Source organism: Taurulus bubalis (assembly GCF_910589615.1).
Source record: "Taurulus bubalis genome assembly, chromosome: 21".
Taxonomy (NCBI): Eukaryota; Metazoa; Chordata; class Actinopteri; order Perciformes; family Cottidae; genus Taurulus; species Taurulus bubalis.
Genome location: NC_136609.1, coordinates 3296403 through 3321514, shown reverse-complemented (window position 1 = coordinate 3321514; position 25112 = coordinate 3296403). Strand labels below are relative to the sequence as shown.

The 25112-nt window shown below is 44.1% G+C and overlaps 1 protein-coding gene across 1 annotated transcript in view; it reads right to left on the bottom strand.

Annotated features, from left to right (window-relative positions):
• Positions 1 to 25112, bottom strand: part of ncam2 (neural cell adhesion molecule 2) — a gene marked incomplete at both ends in the record, with an annotated part of 216418 nt that overhangs the window by 41245 nt on the left and 150061 nt on the right. The window contains 5 exons of the mRNA XM_079236580.1: positions 1753 to 1870; positions 11229 to 11366; positions 13740 to 13883; positions 19113 to 19319; positions 24789 to 24863. Of these exons, the coding sequence (XP_079092706.1) occupies positions 1753 to 1870; positions 11229 to 11366; positions 13740 to 13883; positions 19113 to 19319; positions 24789 to 24863 (682 nt within the window). The remainder of the gene's footprint in view (positions 1 to 1752; positions 1871 to 11228; positions 11367 to 13739; positions 13884 to 19112; positions 19320 to 24788; positions 24864 to 25112) is intronic.

Sequence of the window (25112 nt, the reverse complement as noted above, 5' to 3'; positions counted from 1 at the left end):
TGAAATGAAAATAATTAGTTACGGTGTCTCCTGACATTTTTTTTTGTTAAGTCCTTTGTGTCACTTTTTATACCTGCTGGTCACAAGCTTTATACTTCAACCTCCACAAATCAGCCCCGGCAAAATCAACGTCCTCTACTCTGCAATAACGACTGCAGCACATGGTAATTAAAGACAGAAAATAATCACTTCAAATTGCCGAGAATGAAAGCTAAGTGTGGGTGTTTAAGACTTCCCACTTAAATGTTGCTGCGCGCCATTATGTTCGATCCAAGTGTTATTTTATACCAGCCACCATTTTATTTTCTCCTCTATCATTGGAGCTGAAGTTACAGAAAAACAGACTGGTGACTCTTGCAGAATTAAGTAAAAAATATTGATATTTGAAGGACAATACTGCCATATATTTTGCATGTCTTCGCCTATAACCATTTTTCAAAGCAGCTTCATGAATGTTTTTCCCCCACGTGGTTCCTTCAGGGCAGCCATTGATTTCCATTCAATTCAGTACCGCATGAAAAACAACTCGCAGACACCTGCTCGAGGCCGACGATACATCACAGTTAAAACGGTGTTGGATCGTCCTTGTCAATGTCACATCTTTTCAAAATCATTTGAAACGTCTCCTCTGCATTATCATGCAATGATAATCCAACTATGATCTTCACTGTGATGGATTACGTCAGGAATGTTCCCATACATTTTTTGGTGTGAAAATAATAGCTGCCCAGAAGGTAGGAAGTGCACATTCCAAAAAAAATGCAGCAACCTTGAAAGGCATAATTGATTTGATTGACTAAACAGGCTCAAACATACAGCAACGCAGCTATGGTCCATTGAAATGAATTAAGTGGAAGAAAAAAACAAGTGCATTTATAGGAAGAAAAAAAAGTATGAACTTCACTGGAATGACAATAAAAGGTACAAAAAGCTTGTCGCGATTGCCTGCTGAGTGGGTGTGAGCCAATTACTGGATGTCGAGCTCTAGAGGAGGACGCTGGAGAGTCAAATGCTCTTCAGGGGCAACTTTCCACACTGGTGCTACGTGACATGTGATACTATTGTGTGGATGCTTCGGGCAATGTGCGAGGGCGGACTATGAATTCCTCTTTTGTGAAAGGATATTGTTCTGAAACCAAAGGACTGTATATGTGTTCAGGCTGTTTGCATTAATATTAACACAAATAAAGACGTGTAGCAGCACGGAGCTTATCTGAAGGATGGAGGAGGTTAGGTCAGCCACCAGTATGTGGACATTTGGGTTGGAGCTGTTTTACATGGTTTGGGTTGGACCCTTTAGTTCCATGAGACATTAATGTACTTCCAGTGTTGTGGCAGCTTGGAAAGACCCTGACCCTCTTGTGTCAGCATAACAGTGCACAATGCAGTGTGAATAAAGAATAAAGGAATGCTCTTTTCTTTGTTGTGGAAGAACTTGACTTGGCCCGAGCTCAGATCTCAACCAACTCTTTTGGGATGCATTGGAACGCTAATGCGAGGCAGAGTTTATCGCCCAAACTAATCGAATGCTCTCGTGGCTGAATGGGAGACAAATCCCTCCAAAATATTCCCAGAGGAGGAAAAAAAAAGGCTGTTAAACCAGCAGGTCCGTGCTCATTCGGGTTTTTGGAATGGGTTCGTTTATCTCGGCGTGAAAGGCCCACCCCTTTTCACAGCGTGATGTTTTCGTCGCCATATTTTCTGAGCTGTTTATCAGAGACCAAGGCGAGGCATTGAGGAAGTAGGAGGTACCTGTGCCATGTGACCACGGGGTCAGGAGATCCGGAGGTCATGCAGGTGAAGGTGACGGATTCCTGGTAGTCAGCGGTGGCATTGAAGGACGGCTGGAACACAGACAACACCGGAGGGACTGCAGACACAAAACACAGAGACATTCATTAGAGCCTGAGAGTTAATAGGATGAATCAGTCAAAGCAAACGACTACCATTATTTTAAAAATAACTTCCAGTATCTATTGAGGCAGATGATGACGGCTAACGTTGTCAAATGGATTAAATTGGCCTTTGCGAGTGGCCTGTAAGCACTCAGTGAAAACGCTACTTCTGTTGGTAATCCCGTGGGGATTTCAAATAACATTTTGACCCAGCTTTGGTAAAAACACAAAGGAGCCGAACACAGCGATGTGGAACCATAATACCATTGTCTGATTCAGAAATGCTCGGCTAAATCCATATAAACAATGGTGAGACAGAAAATGTGTTTTCCGACATCAAAAACAACTGTACCATCTCTGAATGACGGCGCTTTTCCTTTTGTGAATAAAGCATTCAGTCCCCGTCAAGCGCTCGAGCTCCAGCCATTGTTTGTCTTGTCGGGGCCAATTTCTTCAGAGTCGAAATTAGAAGTGCTTCGTTGTTGTGATCGTGCGATCGTTGGCTTGAGAGACATGTGAATACAAACTGGGAAAGCGTGTGCTCTCTCAGGTATGCGACGTATGAACGGGTTCCTTTGTTATGACTACAAATAATGTGACTGAAAAAGAAAAACTCTGAATATTAGTTCCAGAACACAATATTTTGTCACATGTTCTTGAGCCATGGGAATAAATAGCATATCTTTTTTGTCGTGCTGAAAGGTGAACATTTCCATCAAGCACACATACCGTGGACACATAAACGTACAGGATGTCTTGGTGATGGCTTACAAACAGCAGTATTGATAAACAGCAGCGGTCGTGACTTCATCAAGAGTATATGTTGAACGCTGTCAGCGTGTCCTCGCCATCCGCTCGGTCGACGACTGTCAACTTGTCATTCAGTAAAAGGAGAGCGGGCCTGGTCTTTTATTCTGTTTGCCTTTGCAGTGACAAGGGAATGACAGCTTTATGGCAAAAGCTTTTTTTTTTATTTATCAGAGGTCTCAGTCCATTTCTCAAGCCTGCACTTATGCTGTACTTCTACTCCCACTACGACGGCTCCCGGCTGGTCCAATCTCAGGGCTCGATTAGACATGTTGGACGCAGCATGGTCCCTCGGTTTGCTTCCGTCTGGGCAGCTGAGAGCAGCGACCCTAAAACGAATCCACCACCTGAACACCTGAGGGTGACTGGACATGCGAGCCAGCAACAACTCACGTTTTTGGACAGCGCAATGAAATGCAGAGGAAGAAAAACAAAACTCATTGAGCGACACGTCTCATGCAGGGGTGAAGGAATCAGATGGTAAAAAGGTATTCATGTGTTTACAATTTAGCTGCATTAAAAATCTATTGTGATATTGAAGTGAGTTCAACTCAAGGATGCAAACGTCCAATGAAAAAGATTGTTATCGACATAAGAGTGCCCCCGTGGGGTTTTAATGCAAGGACCGTGAACTTTAAGGTCCCTCGTTCTGGACCTTTGTTGCATGCCGTTCCCCATCTCGACCCTCTCATTTCCTGTCATCTCTCTACAGTGAAAATCTCTATAAAAAATGTATAAAAGCTCCCGGAAAATCCTTGACAAACATCCTGTATCTGGACTACATTTTCTGGATGAGGAAAATGTGAACGCACAAATGCACAAGTGAAATGCTATCGGATTGAGGCCCACCACGTCTGAACTCAGAGGATTTCTAGACCAATGCAAATGCGAGACCAATGCAATCTGTACTGTTCTGCTTCATTGAAAATTGAAATTCTGCATTTTGAAAGGTCATTTAACTCTTCATCTTCCTTCTATTTCAAGCAAGTCCTGCATAAAGCTACACAAGCTTTTACTTGCAAATGAAAAATAAGTAAGTATGTTTGAAAAGACTATTGGTTTTGGTGCAATCAAACTCTGTCTTGTTTTCAGCAAAACAACTCGAAAATCAAGCCACATGCATGCGTACTTAGCATGAAAATAAAGGGTAATCATGTACCAAAAACATCTTGAATTCGGAGTCTTCGACTGTTCTCATCCTACAAATATAAAAAACCCACTGAACAGATGTTTGCACTTGTGTTAAATATGTGTTATTGTAACTGGCAGCTGCACAGCGATGGCATTTCAGCGCCATTTGTTTTCCTCTGATCAAAAAAGAGGGCTTTTGAAGACATTTAAGGTGTCACTTTGTGGGAAAACGGAGCTGAATTGTTTTATATTTCCAAAAACTGTAATTTGGTGTTGGGAGTTACTGAAGGTTAATGAAGTGCATTTGATTTGATTTGACAAGCGATGTCATCTGGAGGACACTGACATACACATAGATCTGAGAACAACAACAAAATAAAAAAATATGACTTCAAATCTCATTAAAATGATGAAAACACAGTTGTGAAGTTGGTGAGAAAAACGTAAAACATTTTACATACTTGGGATAATGAATGGGGGATTCTAATCAAAACAAAGCATCACCCGAGATACCTAATGAACCAAACACCGCAGTGTACTGGAGTCTTTCTTAAAAGATCAATTACACTAACGACACCAGTGTGTATCACTGTGTAAATGGGAAACTCTTCACGGTACATCTAAATTCCACAGTGTCTGATCTATCTGCCGTCTCGTGGCGTCTATTTATCAGTTTAGTTACTGCCATGAACAGAAAATAAAAAAGATTATTTCCTTCTTTTTTTTGTAAAATCGACACACAATAATATGCGCCTGAGCAACCGCACACACACACATGTGCAAAGACGCACATCAAGGTGCAGAAAGCTCTTCAGGGATAAAAATGGCCTAAGCAATAATCAAACACCTTGAGTCCTTTCCAATAGTCCTGACTCTGCGAGTGAGGAGAGCAAGCATCTGCCTGACATGATAACCATTGATTTCCACGCCAATAGATCTCCTTTCTCCAGTGTCTCTCTCTTCCTATGCAACGCACTCCCACATCAGTGAGGCTTGTTGAAACAGCCCCGCTAATAAGACACTCTGCCAAGCAGAAAGACTTCAAAAGAGCAAATCAGCAACAGGGTTTAAGCGCCCTGAAAAGAATCTGGGCGAGCTGTACGGATTCTTCATGTATTAGTCATATTCTTGAAACTTCAGAGGCTCGGTGGAGATGAGTTTGCGAGGTTTTTACAGACATTCCCCGCTAGCGTGAGCTCGCGCACACGGGAAAAACATATTTCAAGATGCCTTGGACCCGATTTTTTAAATAAAATGCATCCGCGAGGAGCCGGAGGAGCTGTTTCCTGTTAGGCGCTAATGGGCTTCAATGAGCTGAGGATCAGGCGTGTTTAGAAGTGGTGAAATGTTCAGCGTGAATGTCACGACCGCGTCGCACCGCCTGGAAACACGACTGTTTGGAAACAAGACCTTCTTTGCCGTAGTGCTTTATTAGGGATTTGTTTGGCCTTCCAGATGCAGCCCCGAATCATAATTGAGACAGGAAACATAATGCTCATTCTCCTCCCGAACACCAAGCGGTTATGATTGATGTCGCCGCTGAATAATCTTGAAGGACACAGCCGGTAGTTTCAACTGACAGCTGAAAAGAGGGGAAATAGCTGGTGTAGTGTGCGAGTAAGTGAACCGGCAATTAAGTGAGAGTGTCTTGGACGGGGGACAGGGGAAATCAGGAAGTTATTTGCATCTCCATCAGTTGCCATAGAAACAAACTGCACCTACCGAGGCGATCGGGGTCATCAGCACGGAGAGCGGAGAGATCTTCGATGCTGATTAGGGGGAAAACATTTGGCTCTATTGAAGGGAGCAAAATGGAGCTGTTGGCAGACGCCGGCCTCAGATATGAGTTACAATCTTGGACGGTTTAAATAATCAATCCAAGATGATTTGCATTAAAGCAGCAGTTTTTTAAATACGCCGACTTGTTTGCTTGCAGAGAGCCAGACGAGAGGATCAATACCACGCTTATGTCCGTACGCCAACTACGCACATGGTGCTACAAGCTTGTTAGCTTAGCTTAGAGCCCGTTAGCTAAGAGCTTTGAGCCTGCTAGCTTAGCTTAGCATCAAGATGTATGCATCAAGATGTATGCCACGTATGACTCTGTCAGACGCATTTCTGGCTCTTTCAAAAGTCAATTAACATGTTTGGAGGGTAATGAGCTAACTACTTCTTGTTCCTGGTCCAGAAGTAGTCCGGCTCTTAGATCCATTTAAAAACACAATTTGTTGTTCAACATCTAGATATGTGGTGGGTTTTTTATTTAGTTTCTGTGGCCTTATCCTTACTGGACTGAGCAGTATCGACCATTGCTAACTTTATACAACTGTTTATCCAAAGAAAGCAAATCAGCTTATCTGCAAAAATGTAAATTGAGTGAGTGAGAAAGCCAGTTTGTTCGAGTCTATGCCATTTATGTTTGCCAGTGTATGACTATCTGATGTGGAGACCCCACAGGGGATGAAGCATGTATTAGTCTCCCGATAATATGTCTTATTTCATGAGATTCCGCTCAACGTCCAGGGATGAAAAATCGCTGCATGTCACGAGAGGAAGGACAAATACATCCACCATAAACCGAACTAACAGAGAGGGAGAGCATTACTGTTATGACGCTGCCCTGTAATTTTAAAAAGCGTATTGCATACAGAAAGAAAAATTACCTGTGTCCACGTTTTATTACAGTGACAATCATTTGAATGGCTTAATACCCTTTTTTCTCCACACTGTGGATGAAAGGCTTACACAACTCATCCGAGATAACTTTTGAAGTCACTTCCTGAAAAGCTCTGTCGTCCTTGCAGACACGGAGCTGGTTTTGGCCTCGGGGTCGATTAGCCATTCAGCGGGTGGCCCTCGTCCTCGATACGCTATCATCCTCATCTACGGTCCGCTTTGATGGCCCACTGGAGACTGAGAGCTGCAGCGGGTCAGCCCAGCTCCATTCGCTGCATGCTTCTGGGCAAGAAAACCACGCTTGTATCAACTGACCCATGAATATTTAGGACTTCTCATGGGGGGGTACTATTGAAGCCCTGCAAAAATATATAGTTCTGCACGACTGGTTAAAGCAACGTATGTTAACACATTGCTGCAGTAACAGCGTGACACATCTCTGCTACGAGCGGAATATTTCAAGTCCAATCATGGTTTACGATAAAAACGAAACGTAGAGGCAGCGCCGCATTCAATCAGACAATCAGCTCCGCTGGTCGTTAGCTGTGCGGTAACCAATTCGCAGACCCAATTTGCAACTTTATGCAAGGACTTGGAAAAAAATATGGATTGACTGCTGTTTGAACAAATGATTCACGAGGCAATCTTCTCGCCGAGCTTTATTAGCGGCTTTTCTTCAATAAAACGAGTCTGCTAATACTGCGGGGAGGACGAGTAAGCTGCAATAATAAGAACGAATTTATCGGAGATGAAACGTGTTCAGCCACCGAGTTCGGATCCGGCGCCTCCGATCACAAAATGCATAAAATGAGTGAACAAAATCATCAAGGCGTGTTTTCTGAGGCTGAATGTTGGACTCCCAGAAGCAGCCCAGGAGGATTTGGGCAGATTCAGCTCCCTCTCCGTTGGCTATCACTGGTTCTGAATGGACCGGAATCAATGTCCAGCCTGACTTTGGCTTAAAAGAGCGCTTAAGGTGCTCAATGTTGGACCTCAGGGGACAAGGTGCAGCCTGAAGATGCTCTCGTTTACACCTCATCCTTTCTTCTTCCTCCTGGGGTCTCCAGACATGGACCTGTTTATTTTTTATCAGTGTGTTTATCCTGCCTCGCTGGTACATCCCCAGGCGCCACAACAGAAAGCAGTCCACCATCCGCGGCTGATTGATAAAACATGCAGTGTGCTGCACTCATTGATATACCTGAGCCTCCCAGCAATCTGCTCTATCTGCTTGTGTTCAGGGCCTCTGTGTTGTTCGACCATTCCAGGTTGTTGTCGATAAAGTACATTCTCTGGCTTCCTGTTCCTTTGGAAATCCTCTGCTAAGACGGATATTCTTGCGCCGCTCTTTCCCTCACGAAAGGGAATAACCCCAGTGAATTCTCCAAGTGACAAGGCCCATAAATATAAAAGGCAGTGGTATAGAGAGAGAACACCATTCTTCCCTGTTTCTAGACCGACAAAAATAGTTCTTCAGAGTGGGGAAGAGATTTAACACGTCTAGCTTCAGGGCAGGAAAGGGGAATGAACATCACATACATGCCTCGGCGTATAGGAAAACAACTCTGTGGAGCTGCTGTTGTACAACAAGCACATACCTGGATGCCAGCTCATTTTATTGGCATTTAAGTAGGTGTCATTTCCATGTCTGATTTGATAATCCAGGACAACAGACGTACCAATATGGCGAAAGATGATCAAAGGACTACGAAGACAGGCAAATTCATCGAAGCACTCATTCAAGCAAACTGCCTTTCAAGCAAACCGATGAATATTCACCCCCCTTTTAGCTCTATTATCTACACAAACGTATCACTTGAATGCTTCACTGTGTTTACTTACTGGTTGATAACTGTTTGGGGTCATGTGAGCATGACAAAAAGTCTTGAAACATTGCTGATGAGAGAAAAAAAACATTAAAGTTGTGGTTTGTCGAAACCCCCCAAAAAAGAGCTGTAAGACCCTCCGTAGGTTCATCCTTCAGAGCCATCTCTCCACAATAGGCAAAGTCATTTGAATAATTGCTGATATAAAAATAGTATTTCAGCAGCTTTCAGTAAAACAAAGAAGCTTAAATAAATGATAAAAGTTAGAAGATAAAGACATCTGAAAGAACAGATGAACTGCTGGAACAGATGGCGGTGACATATTGGACAAACTCATTAGTTTCATTAAGTTTTTTCTAAGCACTTAATATACTTATTCCACATTAAATGGCGTCGCTTTAAATCAGATTCTGACTTCAGGCTCAACTCGCTAAGTGCGAGAGTCTTTCGGGATCAGCCGAGTGAGGCTCCTGGAGGCCGAGGGAAGTCTCTCCCTTCAGAGTCGGAGCTTTTCTCCTCCTGCAGACTGTCCCGTCTCGGCTGCACACGGCAAGTGTCGTGTCGCTGCAATAATAGGTCGTGCCTCATTGAGCAGGCTTATTGGATCTTCCTCAGAAGTGAGGTAAGTGGTGTGCTAAATTGAATGCAATTCATAGTTTTTTGGGCGGAGGGCCGCTCCGCTATTACATTAGGTGGGAGAGAATTACATAGGCAGGGACAATATTGCAGCCGTTCAACCGTTACGCGACGCTCGTGGCCTGAGCGAAACCACATTTCAATCACCTCGCCGGTCTCAGGTGACTCGCTGTAAATGAGGACAAATGAGAAAATTAAAACGACATCCTTCGGATTTTTTGGGGGCCCACGAGGAAGCCCAAAGACGGCGCTAATTGAAAATTGTCCCATCGCGCTAAAGAATGTGAAGGATTAAAAGATATTGGACGGAGTCTGAATCCGTCAAAGCTGACAACTCTGTTCAGACCAACTAAAAGCTTCACAATGTGACACTGACGTCTGTACTCGGGGCTCGCATCTGCAGACCTGAGGCGCATTGTAGGCTTCAGAAGGAAAAGAATGGTCGGCGTTCATTCATGGAAAGCGCAGCGACAGGATAACTTGTGTATGCAGAGGAAACTCGATCCCTAATGCATGCTAATCTGTGGACTCTGTGAAGAGGAGCATGTGTCTGTGTTCTGCATCGCTGAGTCGCTGTAACTCGCTGAGGAAAAGGTGCATTTGCACCAGACTTCAGGTGGAGACCCAGAACGCCTAAATACAGCTTTCCAGATTGAAAAAATTGTATTTAACACAAGTTTATTGCATGTCAAATAAGCTATGCTCACACACACTCAATGCATACATGTGGCTTTACGCCTCACCAGACCGAAAAGGTCGGTTCCCTTGAAGGAGATGATGTAAAACATCTGATTCTGACTGAATCCCTTTAAACCATTGTTTTTTTTAAAGGGTTAAAGCTCCGCCACTTCTCAGCTCGTTTTTAGAGGTTTGTGTTTGTATTCAATAAGAGAAACCAGATTGTTTACTGGGTTATGTCACGCCTAAAAGGATTATGCTTGACAACTAAAACTATCCTGCAGCTGGTTTTACAATTTCAAGCAATTGAAGAGTCTTTGGAACGTCATTCCTGCGCATTATCAGACTTTGCAAGAGGAACCGAGAGGCATAGACTGTGGAGACGCAGGGATGCGTCTCCTTGAACATTAGATTAGCTAAAACCCAAAGTTTGAGAAAGGGCTGAGCCCAACGATGTCTTAACACATTGACTTCTAGGATTTTGGTGCCCTCATGGTCACAGTCAAAGCACACAGCTAACAATATCAGACTAATGACAGGCCAGAAAGACTCAAAGTCTAACAGGATGAACTCAAACTTTGGATATTTTGGACCCTCAACTCTTCTAAAAAAGTTTTTACATTTTTCACAGACACACAACAACCAATCCCCCCTAGGGGGGGAACTGAACAATTGTTATATAACACTATAAATCATAGGTTGTTTTATGTTTTTTATTTTTTTCAAAAGCCCAAAATTGCTGTATTTGGATGTATTGCTGACCATAAGTAATATACAAGTAAAATATATGGTTTGGTACATGAGAAAATTCAAATAGCATTCAAATAGCCCAAATGGACCACAATGGGCCCCAATGAGACGTCACCTGAATATTCTGTATTAAAACCCTCTAACTTTGTTCTGCTTCACTTTATCAAAGTCAACCTTTGCAGAGAGAATGTTCACATATTGAGCTATGATTTGGGTTAGAGAATGTTCACATATTGTGCTATGATTTGGGTTAGAGAATGTTCACATATTGTGCTATGATTTGGGTAAAAGATAGTTGACATATTGTGCTATGATTTGAGTTAGAGAATGTTCACATATTATGCTATGATTTGGGTTAGAGAATGTTCACATATTGAGCTATGATTTGGGTTAGAGAATGTTCACATATTGAGGTATGATTTGGGTTAGAGAATGTTCACATATTGAGTTATGATTTGGATTAGAGTTGGACCTTACAGCTGCATCATTTCAAAGAAATAATCATCCTGAAAGTGATTTCTTTCTAGGCGGACCTGAAACCTTTTCATTTTTGCTGTGTGTCATCTTCATTTACTCTTAACCAGTAACATATAGACTGATATTTATACATCAAAATCTCACATGTGTACATTTTATTATAACACCAACATTATTAAAATAGCCCTTGTGGTTGCAGAGATACACCCTTTTTAGTTTAGGCATGACATTTTCGAGGAAAGGGCCTAAAAATACTTTTTTTTAAATTATTAATTAATGGATGTCAGTCTCCCTTTCATGCATTGTGTGGTTGTACTGCTGGTTTCATCACAAATCTTCAACTGCAGCTCACCGTTGACCACCACGGCGATGTCCACGAAATCGATCTCGCCCCGGGCCTCCACGCTGGCCTCGCAGCGGTACACGCCCTCGTCGGCCTTGGTCACCTGACGGACCTGCAGGTTGTTGTTTGGCAGCACCTGGAACCTGCCTTCACAGCACGGGCGAAGAGGAGGAGGACAGACGGGAGGAGAGAGAGAGAGAGAGAGGAGGAGAAAACGACAAAAGAACAACAGTGTATGATAGAGAGAGAGGCGAGATAAGAAAGTTAGGAAAACAGCAGAGAAAATTGCCATCTCCACTCTCCGGTGGACTGTCAATCTTCACTTCAGCACATTTACCTGATAAAGTCCACACAGATAAACACTGGCGCAATTACAGTCTCCACTCTCTCCCATTGTGGCCACTGTGAGATTGGCCAGGAGTGATGGAACCTTCTATCTCATTCCTCTCAAGCAAAGATATTTATAACCGTGCATTGTAATTAGAGTGAAATGATTAAAAAAAAGAAAAACCGTCTCCTCCGTGTTTCATCGTCACCGTGGCACGGAAGATTTGAATTTCAATTAAAAAACGTGACGGATTCGAGGGGTCACTCTTTCTAATCAGTGTTCAGGCGTGCATTTTGTCTAGATGGAGGATGGGGAAGTGGTGTAGAGAGCTGTAAATCAGGGCGGAGGAGACGAAGAAATAATGAAGCCCAGTGTAGTGGTTCCTACTATTGCACCTGCCTCTCTCAGAAAATAATACTGCTGACAGTTAATCCGTCCTCCGAGTACTTCTCCACTTCTAGCGGCCCCTTTTTAGCACAAGTGTGGGATTAAAGGGGAAGGGCTTTAAAAATGATTTATCTTTGGATCCAATATGATTGACAAGACGATTGTGAATTATTGCAGGCTTGAGTTTATATTTGCTAGGAATAGCTCTATTCAGGCGATGCAGGCGGCTGGTTTTGCATCGCATCTCGCGGGAAGCGGCGTCTCCGAATGTCACCGTCCAACCGCTCTATAATCCATTCTCTCAGTCGCTTGTTAACATGGTTTCTGTCCAAGTTATACGCCTTCTCCAGGGCTGATGGGATTTCTATTTATAGCGTTAGATATCCTTGTCTTATTGTGAAGCCACACAAAAGAGGGAAATAGCATTTTCCTAGAGAACAGTGTTTTTTTTGCATGTTGGCTCTTCTGTTCATGCAGAGAGACAAATGAGACTCGTGAGCATTTTTCTTCTTAATAATCAAGTGCATTTGGCAGGTTTGCATTCAAAATGTAATTCTTTTGAGATCGCTGCTTACTTAACTTTTATTATCTTCATAATCTACTGTTTGATGACGCAACATTTTATACATATATCATCACAAAAGTGATTCTTTAAACACCCGTAAATTAGATTTGCAGCGTTAACTTTATTTCTCTATAACATGAATATTCATAACTGAATAAACAATATTGTACCTTATTATTTATTAAGATTTAAACACTAAACCCTCGAAGCGAAACTGCTTCATCGGGTAAAGGCAAAAACACAACTACACGAAACTCTGAAGTGAAATAAACAAAACTACTTGAACTTTAGCAGAGTAGCCTGCAGACCCCGCCGCTCATACTAAGAAGCTATAAAAATATGTTTTCAATGACTTCATTAAAATCAACTAATTACAAAATCTAATTCCCCCTAAAAAAACTCCATCTTTCCATCCATTTTCTAAACTATTGTTCCCATTCAGGCCTTTTGTTTTAAAGGTACCATGCGGAGTAAACAAACAATGTTGTGTTGAAAACACATTCTTTGTATCCTTAAGGGCCCCATAAACAAGCCCGACGCATTTCCATCCTCATAAAACATTTACAAAGCTATTTTTTTTCTCCGAAGACTTTAAAACCTACATATTTCATATTCATGTTTGCTTACTAACAGTCTGCTTCTTCTTCACTCCATTTCTTGGCACGTTACCACAACACTAAACCACGGGATACTAAGAAAACATTGCTCTGAAACTCCACAGGGTACCTTTAATTTACTCATTGTATGTCCTTCCTTAAAGCAGCTAACAATAGAGATAAAACATTTTTTAAACAGTATCAAATTTATGGAATCCAGTAAAAGAAAGATGAGAAAAAAAAACGAGATAGAAAGTCAAAGTTATGAAATAAATCGAAATTATGAGATACAAAGGCAATATTATGAGATAGAAAATCAAAATTATGAGATAGAAAGTCAAAATGATGTGATAGAAAGTCAGAACTATGAGATAGAAAGTCAGAATTATGAGATAGAAAGTCGAAATTATTAGATAGGAAAGTGGAAATGTATTATTTTACTGGCGGAATGCCATTTGATCACATTTGATTCCAGAATATAAATTGTAGATGTTTCTCTTGAACATGCTACTATCATCTATCCTCATCACATCTGGCCTTTTGAGCGCCCTCTACTACAGTAATCACCTTTCATACAAAGCGAGAGAAAAAAAAATCAGGAGCAGGATAGCGAGTGCAGCGCGCTGAAGGTCGAGCAGACTTACTGTGGTGCTCCTCAGTGATCTCTTTGTCCTGGTAGTACCACACCACCACGGGCACCGGGGAGCTGATGACGTCGCAGACCACCTCCGCCGTCTCGCCGTGGCGGAACTCCTGCGGCGACTGAACATCCCGAAACGTCAGCCTCTCTAAGAAGAGATCAAACAAGATGGAGATGGCTTTTTTTTGTATGTCATTTCATTCTGCGAGCCTTCAGATGCAATTTATCGCAGGTCTGAACATCAAAAGGGAAATATGGAGAAAGAAAACTGCTGTGCTTCTGCCGTCCTGTGAACGATGATGGTTTAGAGACAGAATCTGGGGTTAGGGGTTTGGAAAAGATCCTTTATTATACATTTCCTTACAATTTTCCTTTTTTCAAGTATTTTTGTATTGATGATGAAGGTGTACGTGTTGGGATGTCTTCTATGTAAAGGCATGCATGGCATTAGAAGCAAATAAATGTTCCCTTGGACTTTATAAATCAGTAGTTTTCTTCAAGGTTTTTGTATTTGTGCGATATGAATATGTGCCTTTCCACCTAAAAGTATAACTTTACTCTGTATTTACTGTTTCGTACTGGTTCGAGCTTCAGCAGGTGTAATGTTTACCAAGCTCACTGTGTTAAAAAGCTAACATTTGCTAATTAAACACAACATTCATATGAGGCTGATGGGAATGCCATTAGTTGTTATCATTATATTGCAGGTTTTGGTTGATAAACCAAAGTCTTAGACAGATTAACATTTTGACTGGATAATGAAAAGTAAAGGGATCACCAACATTGCAATAATTCATCCTCACAGGGGCATGAATGTCTGTACCACGGTAATCCATCCAAAAGTTTCTAGACATTTCCATCTGGACCGATCCGAACTGCCATTCCGTAGAACTTTGCAGGTTTAATCGCCAAAAACTACATTAAGCGCAGCTGTCATGTGACTTAATGCCTCGCAATCCAGGCGTAAAGTATTTGGGGAAACGGGCACACGGGAAACAATGTGTGCCTTGGAAATGGACTGATGGATTCACTCCCGAAAATCAAATAAAACAAAAGCTAAATCCGGCTTTGACTGTTTTCTGGGACGCAGATAAGGCGATTCAGATGAAACAGAACAGGAGACAGAAGGGTGGCTGTTACACTTGCTGCCAATCACAACAACGGCGAGAAAAAGAAAAAAAAGAAGAAGAAGAAATCAATGAGCTGAGCTATTCCGCAGCCCTTGTGTTTGCATAATTAGACAAGAACACAGGCAGCCTTTGATTCACTCTTTCTTGGTTTTCGGGAACGCTTCAATAATAGATTCCACTCTGTGGCGGTTTGAAGCTGCGTCCTCCCTCTTGACAAACATTTGGTGTTTTGACAAATTGCTTTTATGGGGACACTGTTCTTGGACCAGCACGTCTGCACAAACAGCACCTGATCCTCCCTCCAACCACCCCGCGCTCTCGTTTTCCGGATAGCCGTCTTTGATGTGCTGGCGCCGTTAGCTAGCAACCACCTGCCGTCGTCTGCGTGCTGTATTGCGAAGGTGTGAATAAATCAGCTCCCCTATCAGTCCCTTCCGTTAGCGGAGGCTTCTGCATTAGCATTTTGCTGTGTGATTTATGCCAGGCTGCTCCCCAAAATGAGCTTTCTCTCCTCGGCTGCACCCTCCGCACCGCGAACGTGCGCGGCATCGCGGCGTCTTCATTAACTTCAAGGATGCCGCTGCATGTTTTTGTCATTCACCCTTTCTTTCTTACCAATTTCCCTCTCGTGTCCCTTCTATTTCCCACATCTACCGCTCTCTCTCACCCCCGCCATCCCTCTCTCGCTCCGGTTTAAACACTTCTGATGTCCCTTGTATCCATTCCCTTTCCCTTTTGTTGTCACACTGCTCTACAAGAGAATCAGTAAGGGAAACATCCTCTCCAGAGGAACACTCTACTGTACACTTGACATTGGCGGATTGAAAATATACTCAGTACTCCGGGAGGGTTCGCCGTTCGCCATTCGCCGCTCGCCTACACATCACCGCGAGGATAAGTGTCCAACATGTTGACGAGCCAATTTCCTTGGACCTCGCTCAACTGGGAGGCAGGTTGGTTCCTGTCTTTACTGGCCAATTTTGCTGGTTGAGGAAAATGGGCTTTGCAGCGTTACTGCTTTGTCCATGAATAAACTGAGAGGAAATGAAAGGCTGGCTCCGGCACTGTACTGGCTGACTTTTATTATGAGCTTCCTGTCACCTTGTGTGGCTGCAAAAAGGCACCAAACTGCTGCAGTTAATTCAAAGCAATTTCCGAATTTCGCTATCAGGGAACTTTCAGGGAAAAGCTATTTAAAATTTCATCTTCTGTGTGGGCCGGCAAGAGTTTTATCTTAGAGGACGAGTCGGCAGCCACGCTAGCAGCTCTGTGAGGCTGCAGTGATGCCAACATTTGCTCAACACTATACACATGGTGTCTTTCATTTTTGCAAGTATTAAGACAGCAAAAGTATTAGAAAAAGTGATATTTTCGGTCCTGCCTACTGCCATGGCCCTGCTGATGGAACCGGCCTGGAACCAGGCCTGCCAGCTGCCATGGCCCTGCTGATGCCCCTCCTCTCTACCTCCTTCTGCTTAATGGATCGTGGCTATCTGGATCATGGACCATGCCTACTACTCATTATATGAATAATTTCTGTCATATTCATTGAATGTGCTGTAACTCTGTTACGTTATTCATTCTGGCCACATGACATCTATTGCTTCTGTCCATCCGGGGAGAGGGATCCTCCTCTGTTGCTCTCCCTCAGGTTTCTTCCCCTTTTTTCCCTGTGAAAGGGTTTTTACGATCTTTATTGGGGGAGTTTTTCCTGATCCGATGTGAGGTCCCGGGATAGGGATGTCATGTGTACAGATTGTAAAGCCCTCCGAGGCAAACTTGTATTTGTGATGTTGGGCTATATAAAATAAACTGAATTGAATTGAATATTTTGACTGAGTGATGGAGCTAGATGAAGAGTTAAATCCTAACCAACGTTATTACGATTCACCCTGAGGGGAAAATCCAGATTTCATGATGATCCACCCAATGGTTGGAGACATTTTACTCAGAAAACCACAAGTGGGATCCACATGGTAGCACCACAGCAACTCAGGGGATCACCAGAGCCTTTAGGCCTCAACCTCTGGTGATGTCCTTCCATGGAAATCCTTCATACACTGAGATGCATTCTCTCGGGAGCTTGAATGTCGGGACACAAGTTCACGGCAATCCATCGAACATTGTAAAGATATTTCAGGACCGAAGCGGTGGACCTGCCATCCGACTGACATCGCTATCCATAGAGCCGTGACTCCATTACGGCTTCAAAAAGCTCCAGAAAAGCCGCGGTCGATCCGCTTCAGTGTGTTTGTATGAAGTTAACCAAAAGCCCCGGCACCAGTTTTGGACTCCAACTGATCTCCCACTCCATGTAACATGATTATACCAGGTCATCATGGAGGTGTCATCAGCCACTGAGAGGATGTCAACACTTTCTCCCCCTCAGGTCGTGATATTGGTGTTCAACATGTTGTAGCTCGCCGGGCCCGAGGAGCATCGGCTGCTCCGGCTGTGCGCTGGCAGAACGGCAGGCTGGAGCTTCAGGCAGGCTTTCATCCGCATGCTGCTCATGCGATCTATATACCGAGAGGGGGAGGAGGAGGAACCCGAGTGAGTGACGCCCTGTTACCATGGAAACAATGGTTTTAGGGAGCTGGTTACGTGGGGAATGAGGTGAGGTGCTGAGTGGTGGCCGGTGTGATTGAGGCTGCGATGTCTCCCCTAATGGTTTACCGGGAGAGGATGAAAAAGGCAACCACGCAGCAGGTGATGATTCAGAGGTGTGTGTGTGGGTGTCTCTGTGTCAGTGTGTGTAAGTGTGTGTGTGTGTCTGCTGGAATCAAATCCCCATGTCTTGACGTTTCCTCCAATTAAAGTCGGTGGAAAACTCCTGATCAAAGTCCCGGTGTATCTGAATATTTAGGTTATTCACGTCTCAGAATTCACTTGGTTCTTTATGTCATCTTTGTGTGTGAGTGTGTGTGTGTGTGTGTGTGTGTGTGTGTGTGTCTTTTGCATGCATTGTAACATTGATGCATTTGTTGTTACTGTGCTACTGTGCAGGAGGTTTTTGTATCTAAATGGGGCACTGGCAAGGATTCTAGGATTTTACAAACTAAAACTTTTCAACAAAATGTTGTGCAGCTTGACGTCTCGTCACCTGAGAATCTCTAAGACCACGCCCACTGGGCTGTGCTGGGATTCCTTGATCTGTAGGAGGGGCCATTGCTGACCACTATGGAGCTAAGTGACAGTACGTTTTGGCATAGAACATAGAAAATAATATCTAGCACTGAGTAAAGTTCCACTGGAAAATAAAACACAGGCATTAATAACTACACATCTTGCAAGTGGGCGGGCTGCGGGTCCCGCCCACTTGCAAGTATGCAAATTATACGTCAATCTCAGTCTCCCTGCATCCATATCTCTCTCTCTCTCTCTCTCTCTCTCTCTCTCTCTCTCTCTCTCTCTCACAGTGCCAATGTTTCATTTTTCTATTTTTCGATGCCAAATCCTACAGTCACTGTCAGTGAAAATCTGTGAGTTCATATGTGCAACCACATTGGTGGAGTAAATGAACACATAAATGATAGATGAGTCCACGTCACACTCGTCAGAAAGTTTCTGCAAGACACCAAATGGAAAGTCTTAAGTCTGAATTTAAAATACTTTTTAGACATTTACACTTAATTGTTGTATTTAGGTAGTTATCTGTAAATCAGCCTTTAAAATATATGAAGGATGTGATCTTAGTGTCCCTGATAGTGGCTCAAAGCCTGCAAACGAGCTGATGGGGGGTTTAGTTGGACGTCCTGCTCAAGGACGCTGCAACCGGACAAAAGTTGATTAATTCACTGCTCGCCGTGAAGGATGGAGGCTTCGGCGGGACACTCACTGTAACCACAGAGCCACCGCCGCCTCGTAACATTAGGTTTTCCCCAGGAAATAGTGACGGGTCAGCAGGGCGGGGTGAGCCTCGGTGCCACGTCCCTCATTATGCCTGGCAGGACCCGGGTCCCATGGCATTACTCGCTGTCATTACACTTTAATCACAAGAACGGGTCTCACACGCACAAAGTCAGAGGTACAGCGTGGACCGAAAATGCACATGCACACAGATACAGCTGACGTTTCCACCAGCTTGTGGCATGAGGCTGAGAATATGAATAGGATGGCTACAGCTGTGTTCAAACACTAATGCGAGAGCTTTATTCCCTTCATGTCCGACTCTCCTCGGGGAGGGGAAAACGCAGAGCGTCTGCAGGTGAACCTGTCAGCGAGTGCACATTATCCGTCCAGCTTACGGTAGATCTCCAGCACCACCGAGGCCTCCTCGGTGTGGCCGCTGCCGTCGGCGGCCTGGCAGCGGTAGATGCCCGCGTCCTCGATGATGGCGTTGTAGATGATGAGCCGGGATCGCGACGTCTCCGTGTGGAGCGCCATGCGCTTGGAGGCCAGGATGCGCTCGCCCTGGGGGTTGTACCACTCCAGCCTCACCGGCTCGCCGATAGCTGGGGGGAAAAAAAAGTCAGAGAAAGAGAGAACATGAAGCGATTATGATGATTGCGTGCAGAAAGAGACGTTTCCAGGGTTACTCCCATGCACCGCTGAGATCTATTCACAGCGTTTAAATGCCTAAAGAGAGTTGATCATGTTCTTTGCGAAAGGTTGCCTTTGGTTGACTTCCATCCGCTTTATAAATTCGATAAATTGGTCCAATAAGTTCAACCCGCTACCATTTTGCCCATGAGTGACAATACCTTGGCATCTCTCTGCATGAAGTTTTGGTTTTATTGGACGCTCGGAGCCTTGTTTGCTTGTTTGTGCGTCTCGTGCTCATCTGAATGAGTTGGTGTTCAATACGATAATTCATATAATTGGTTGATGTGATGGCAATGTTTTGTATTCATACACAGCTGCTCAAGGTTTTATATGTCAATGCAATAGCGTCGCTGCTCGCTTTGGTCCGCTGAACAGCCGAAGACCATCCGACGTTGTTGTACATGTTGGAACTTGCAGAGGGAACAGATGGCCCTGAAATTATATGATTAAGTCATAATCTTGGATTTACATAATTTATAAATCTGTAAAGGAATAGCGACATATGTAAGCTGTAAATCCCATTCTCGTTTCCAAGATTACGCGCGTACACAAACAGAGCCACTAAACACAGGAGGAAATGATGGCCTGATGAAGCCGACTTCAACCCTGATCAAAAAAAATGGCGCCCATATGTAGCCGGTGGAACATGAACTCCTCCGCAGGCTACTGTGGGAGATTATGTGGACATCTGCAAGCAGCAGGTGCCCTTTGCCTGTAAATACTGCAAATAAAAGTGTCAGTGTGGAGGGCCATTACTTGGCCCATCAATCAGCCAGAGCCTTGGAGAGGAGATGGACAGAGGCTGGTCCAGGACCCGAGAGACCGCTCGCTGGAGTCAAACGAGGAAACGAAAAGAGCTGATAATAGACGCAATGCAAGTTTGTGACAAACCTGTTGTGTTTAGGAAAAAACGTGAAAAGCCAGTGGCAAGAGATGCTCTCTATTCCCCTCAGTAACTATCAGCAAGATGCCCTTGAGCAAAGCGTTTAACCTCCTGCTGCTCAGCTGGAGTGATGATGTGCGACGGTTCATTTTAAGAGCTTCCTAGATGTCTTGTTGTCAGACATATTTATCCAGCATGCACGGTTATGTAAAAGAAAATCCATTAATTGGAAGCGATGAGCTGATTTGCCTCTTCTCTCTCCTCCAGATAAAACCAGCAGTCTCCCACCCATCACCCCAGCATGCTAACAGCGATAGCAATGTTTTTGCTCGTTATGTTTTCGACGCCAGCGACTCCGACGAAGGCAATCGCACGCGGAGCGCGACTGAAATCCTATCGCAGGAGAAGCTTTTCCTTCACACGCCGCTTCCCACCAGAGCCGTATGTGGGTACTTGTGAGGAACAGATAAGTGTCGAGCATCGCTACAGGCGTCTCTTTATACCTGTTAGCATTACAGCGTTATCACCCCTTGCCATTTTTTTTTTCACAGTCTGTTGACAGCGGAGACAGCGTAATATGTTGGAAGATGATGTCGCCGGAGTGCTGACAGGCCATTTGCTTCGCAGATGATCTGAGCAGACAGGAGTGTGGAGCACGCTGCCCTGTTTCTTCCCCGCGCTCGGTCCCGCCTCCCCGCGTGCGTTCTTACGACATTTTGTCAAATCTGCATAAGCTTTGGAGTTATTACCGATTCTTGACAGGAGCGAGCGCTCAATGACGGACTCCTCTGACGGTGGAGTGGAAAGACAATGAAGATTCCATTCGAGGTGCTTCCAAAATGTCTTAACAGCAGCGCGCTGATTGATCGCCGGCTTGAAAAAAAGCGACGGCTCCACTCGGTGTCGGCTTGGTTTTTTTAACCGCACATCGAAATAAAAACTTGCCGGCAAGCAGCAGCGCTTTGTGTCTGGAAGGTGTTTTCTGACAATGTTTATGATCCTCCTCAGCAGTGAGGGAGCAATATAAAGAAACTGAAATATTGAAGCGATCTAAGCTTCCTGCACCAGGCAGATTATTGACTAGACGTGCCCCTTGGCGCCGGAATTAGCTCGAGCACGAGCCCGAGCACTCCCACGTCCCCGCGGTGGCTGGCACATGGAGCCGTGGTCGTAATTGATTCAGGTCTCCGGGGGAAGCAGATAGCGGTGCCCGAAACAAGAGCTGAGCAGGCAAAGGAACCACGCTGGTCAGCATGTACACATTTGACACATGATGTCAAAAATGATCGGCTACATATTCATCTCGGCCTGCTCTGTAATGTCGGGGGCGTACTGGGACGAGGGCCGCGACCTCCTCCCCGCGCTCGTTAGCCGCATCTGAAGGGAAAACCACATGGAAGCGTCGGGACTGTTGGATCTCCTTTGACCAGCGAGGCCGCCTTTGTTTTTTTTAAATGTTGCAGCCAACACTTGCTCTGGCTTCCTGCCACCACGGTCTTAGGGGAGGTTAAACACACACCTAAACACCAGTTTATCCAGCTCCTTATTTGTCACGCCAGGAGCTCAGCTTCATATAACCCTGGCAGGGGAGCCGTTCTCTCTCTGGGGTTTGTTTGTTTCCTCACAAAGGTCTAATTGAGCATTTCAAACTGAATGCAGCCTGGTAGTATTTATATTGGTTTTGAAGGAAATACAATGCCATGAATAATGTTGAATCTCCACCCAGATGAGCGCCAATTGGAGACTTTAGACAGACAACAAAAGTACCTCCAAGTTGTCTGTCTGAAATGTCCTCACGCCATCATTTCATCCTATTTGTGTGAATTTTTCAGTTATGGCTCAAAAACATGATTTTGATGTGAGGTCACAGTGACTTGGTCAAAGTGGGCGTTTGGGAAACAATTTGAAGGAATTCCCTCAAGACGTTTCCTGAAATATCATTTACACGACAATGGGATGGACGTAAGGTCGTAGTGACCTTGACCTTTGGTCGTCAAAATCTAATGGACTAGTCGTATGGAAAACCTGTAAAAAGAATAATAATAAAAGCGGTCCAACAAAAGAGCAGAGCAAGTTCTGCAGCAGACTCTACCACCATCATTAAAACATGAGGGAATGCATTTTGCATATTGGACACAGTTGTTTCTTGCATCTGTATGTGTTTATATGTTTTAATAATATGACCAGGTGTGGTTATATGTCAACAAAACAACCCACTGGAACATATATGTGCATTCAAAAACATCCTGCATCCATTAAAAACATGCTACATGCATCTTTGCAAAAGTAACGACGTTTGATTGTACAACATAATACATGTTATTGTACAACAAGTGCCATAATAATGTTTGGGAACATTGGTGTAGAAACACTCGTATCTCTCAATTCATGCATTTACCATAGAGACGCCTCTGACCTTTTCCAACTCCTATGATGGAAACAAACAAACCAAGAAAACTAATTCACTCGAGGTGCAAGGTGACACCAGCACACATGCAGTCTCTCTCTCTCTCTCTCTCTCTCTCTCTCTCTCTCTCTCTCTCTCTCTCGCAGACCACTTAGAGCCGACTATTTTCTAAAGACAATCTCTGCAGCTCAGAGCATCACATTTCTTGCTCTCCGTTTCTCACTCACTGTTTTCCTTTTCTCTTCCCGACCCCATATACACCTTCTGCTGTTCCTTTATGCCACAGCCTCAATTCAGAATCTGCGCTGCAAAAACATCTTTTTTAGTTTCACTGTGAAGGAGTGGGAAAAAAAAAACGTCTGTACAGCGAGGTAATGAATAAAAAGCAAATTCAGCTGAAGAGACGCGTGTCGCAAATTCTCCTGAAAGCAAGAACTCGTGAATAGATGCCATCCGTCGCTCTGAGGACGGAAGATAAAAAGGCTTTAAAAAAATAATTTAGAGGTTATTCCATTGACGTGTATCAATTCACAATATTTGTACACACATTTAGTCTCCAGCAAAAGCTGTACAAATCATTTAATATAACTAACTATTAAACCATTGAAATGAAATGATATATACTTGCTCTGAAGCTCTGTGTGATGGCTAGACATCTGTTCAGCAGATAAACATTTGAAATACTAGTGACCAAATAAGCAACAGCTCAAGTTAAAGCTGAGTTATTATCTTGCATTTGTAAACCAATCAAAAACGGACTTTTTCCCTCTCAAACGTCAACCCGGATTGTTTTATATTGACTCATTGATGGGTGTAGATGAACGAGAAAAGGCCTTTTCAGTTGAAAGGGTTTAAAATCAGTAAATATTTTGGAGCAGACAAGAAAAAAGCAACTCCATACCGACGCGGTTTGACCGCGTTTTGACCTAAAACAGCGTGTTTGAAGCAATTTCAAGAAAAGTGCGCTCTCTTGGAAGAAATGAGCCGTTCAATCATTTTAACCCTGCTGCCAATTCTTCCTGGCAAACTTTTGAAACAAGACAGATTTGTATCGAACAAGGGAATTGATTTCACCCGGGTTCTTTTCTCTCAAGAACACATTCACCTCTCTGTTCTGCCTCTTCCTCACAAACGGCACGCACCCAGGAATCAACATACAATATAATTGCCTTTCTGTGCTTGCTGTTCCTTTCTTGTTCTTCCAATCCATATTCATGTGGGCCACATTCGTACAGCGGGACCCAGCAGCTTAAAGCTAAAAGTCACTTTAAAAGTCTATTTGTTTCCTCACTTTGGGTTCACTGGGCTATTCTTTATTTTATTTTTCTTGCCTCTGACTGTTGTGCCCTGCTTTTTAGCTTTTTAGCCCACTCCAGTTGGCAGTGGTAACAAAACAAAAAAACTGAAAAGGGCAAAAGAAAAAGCGACACAGACACTACACTTCCTCCCACGCACTTTCGATGTTGGATGGTAACTATTTATCTCCCACCTCCAACACTCTTTTGCCTCAAAGCCTTTCCCTTTCTTCTCAGTTCTGTCGCTTGAGCTCTTTCACAATAAAAGCGTCTACCTTTGCCTTTCATTTCCTGCCAGCTTGGTTCCATTCAACTCCATTTATACCCCCCCTCCATTCTGTCCTCCTCAGCACACGTTAGACCTCCGCACCCCGCCGATGCTCCTCCCGGGGTGCGCCTCTACTCCCTTGGCTGTTAGCGCCACGCTGAGTGGGCTGGCAGGAGAGAAGAGGCAGCCGGCAGGAGGCGGGCCGGAGCTGCCAGAGTGTGCTGCCACCCTACGGAGCAGCTGGCAGCGGGCGGCAGGTTCTCTGTTGGAGCCGGGTGTTGATATACAGTTCTGAGGGGACAATGAGGAGGAGGGCCGAGGTGTCCCGGTGTGGAGCCGGCGCCCATTGAGTCAAAGAGTCACTCGCCATATGGACAGCACGGATTGTGTCGCGCTCACTGTCAGACAAACCACAAACGGGCTTCAGAGGCGGCGATGCAAGGCCCCCTGGTGCCTCCCCGACACACACACACACACACACACACACATTACATCCACATAAAAAACAGTGTGTGGCCGTTGTACCTGTGCAGATGAAGAACTTGGACTCTCCGACACTTAACTCCACTTTGTTCAAGGATATGGACACCTGCAGTGCAGCTGTAATAGAGAAGGAAGAGAAGGATGGAGAAAGACAGAAAGAGAGAAACAAGAGGAAATGGATGAGTTGTTGATAACACAAAATCACTTTCAAAAAGTCTCAGTTTATTGAGAAATTGTGGCTCATTTCCTTTTTTTGGGCAGTATTTTGTAACTATCTGAGGATCATTTCCCCCTCAAAGCCACCATATATTGCATTTATATGAAAAGAAGTGAGCAAAAATCCCTCAATATGAATCTGAAGCTTCT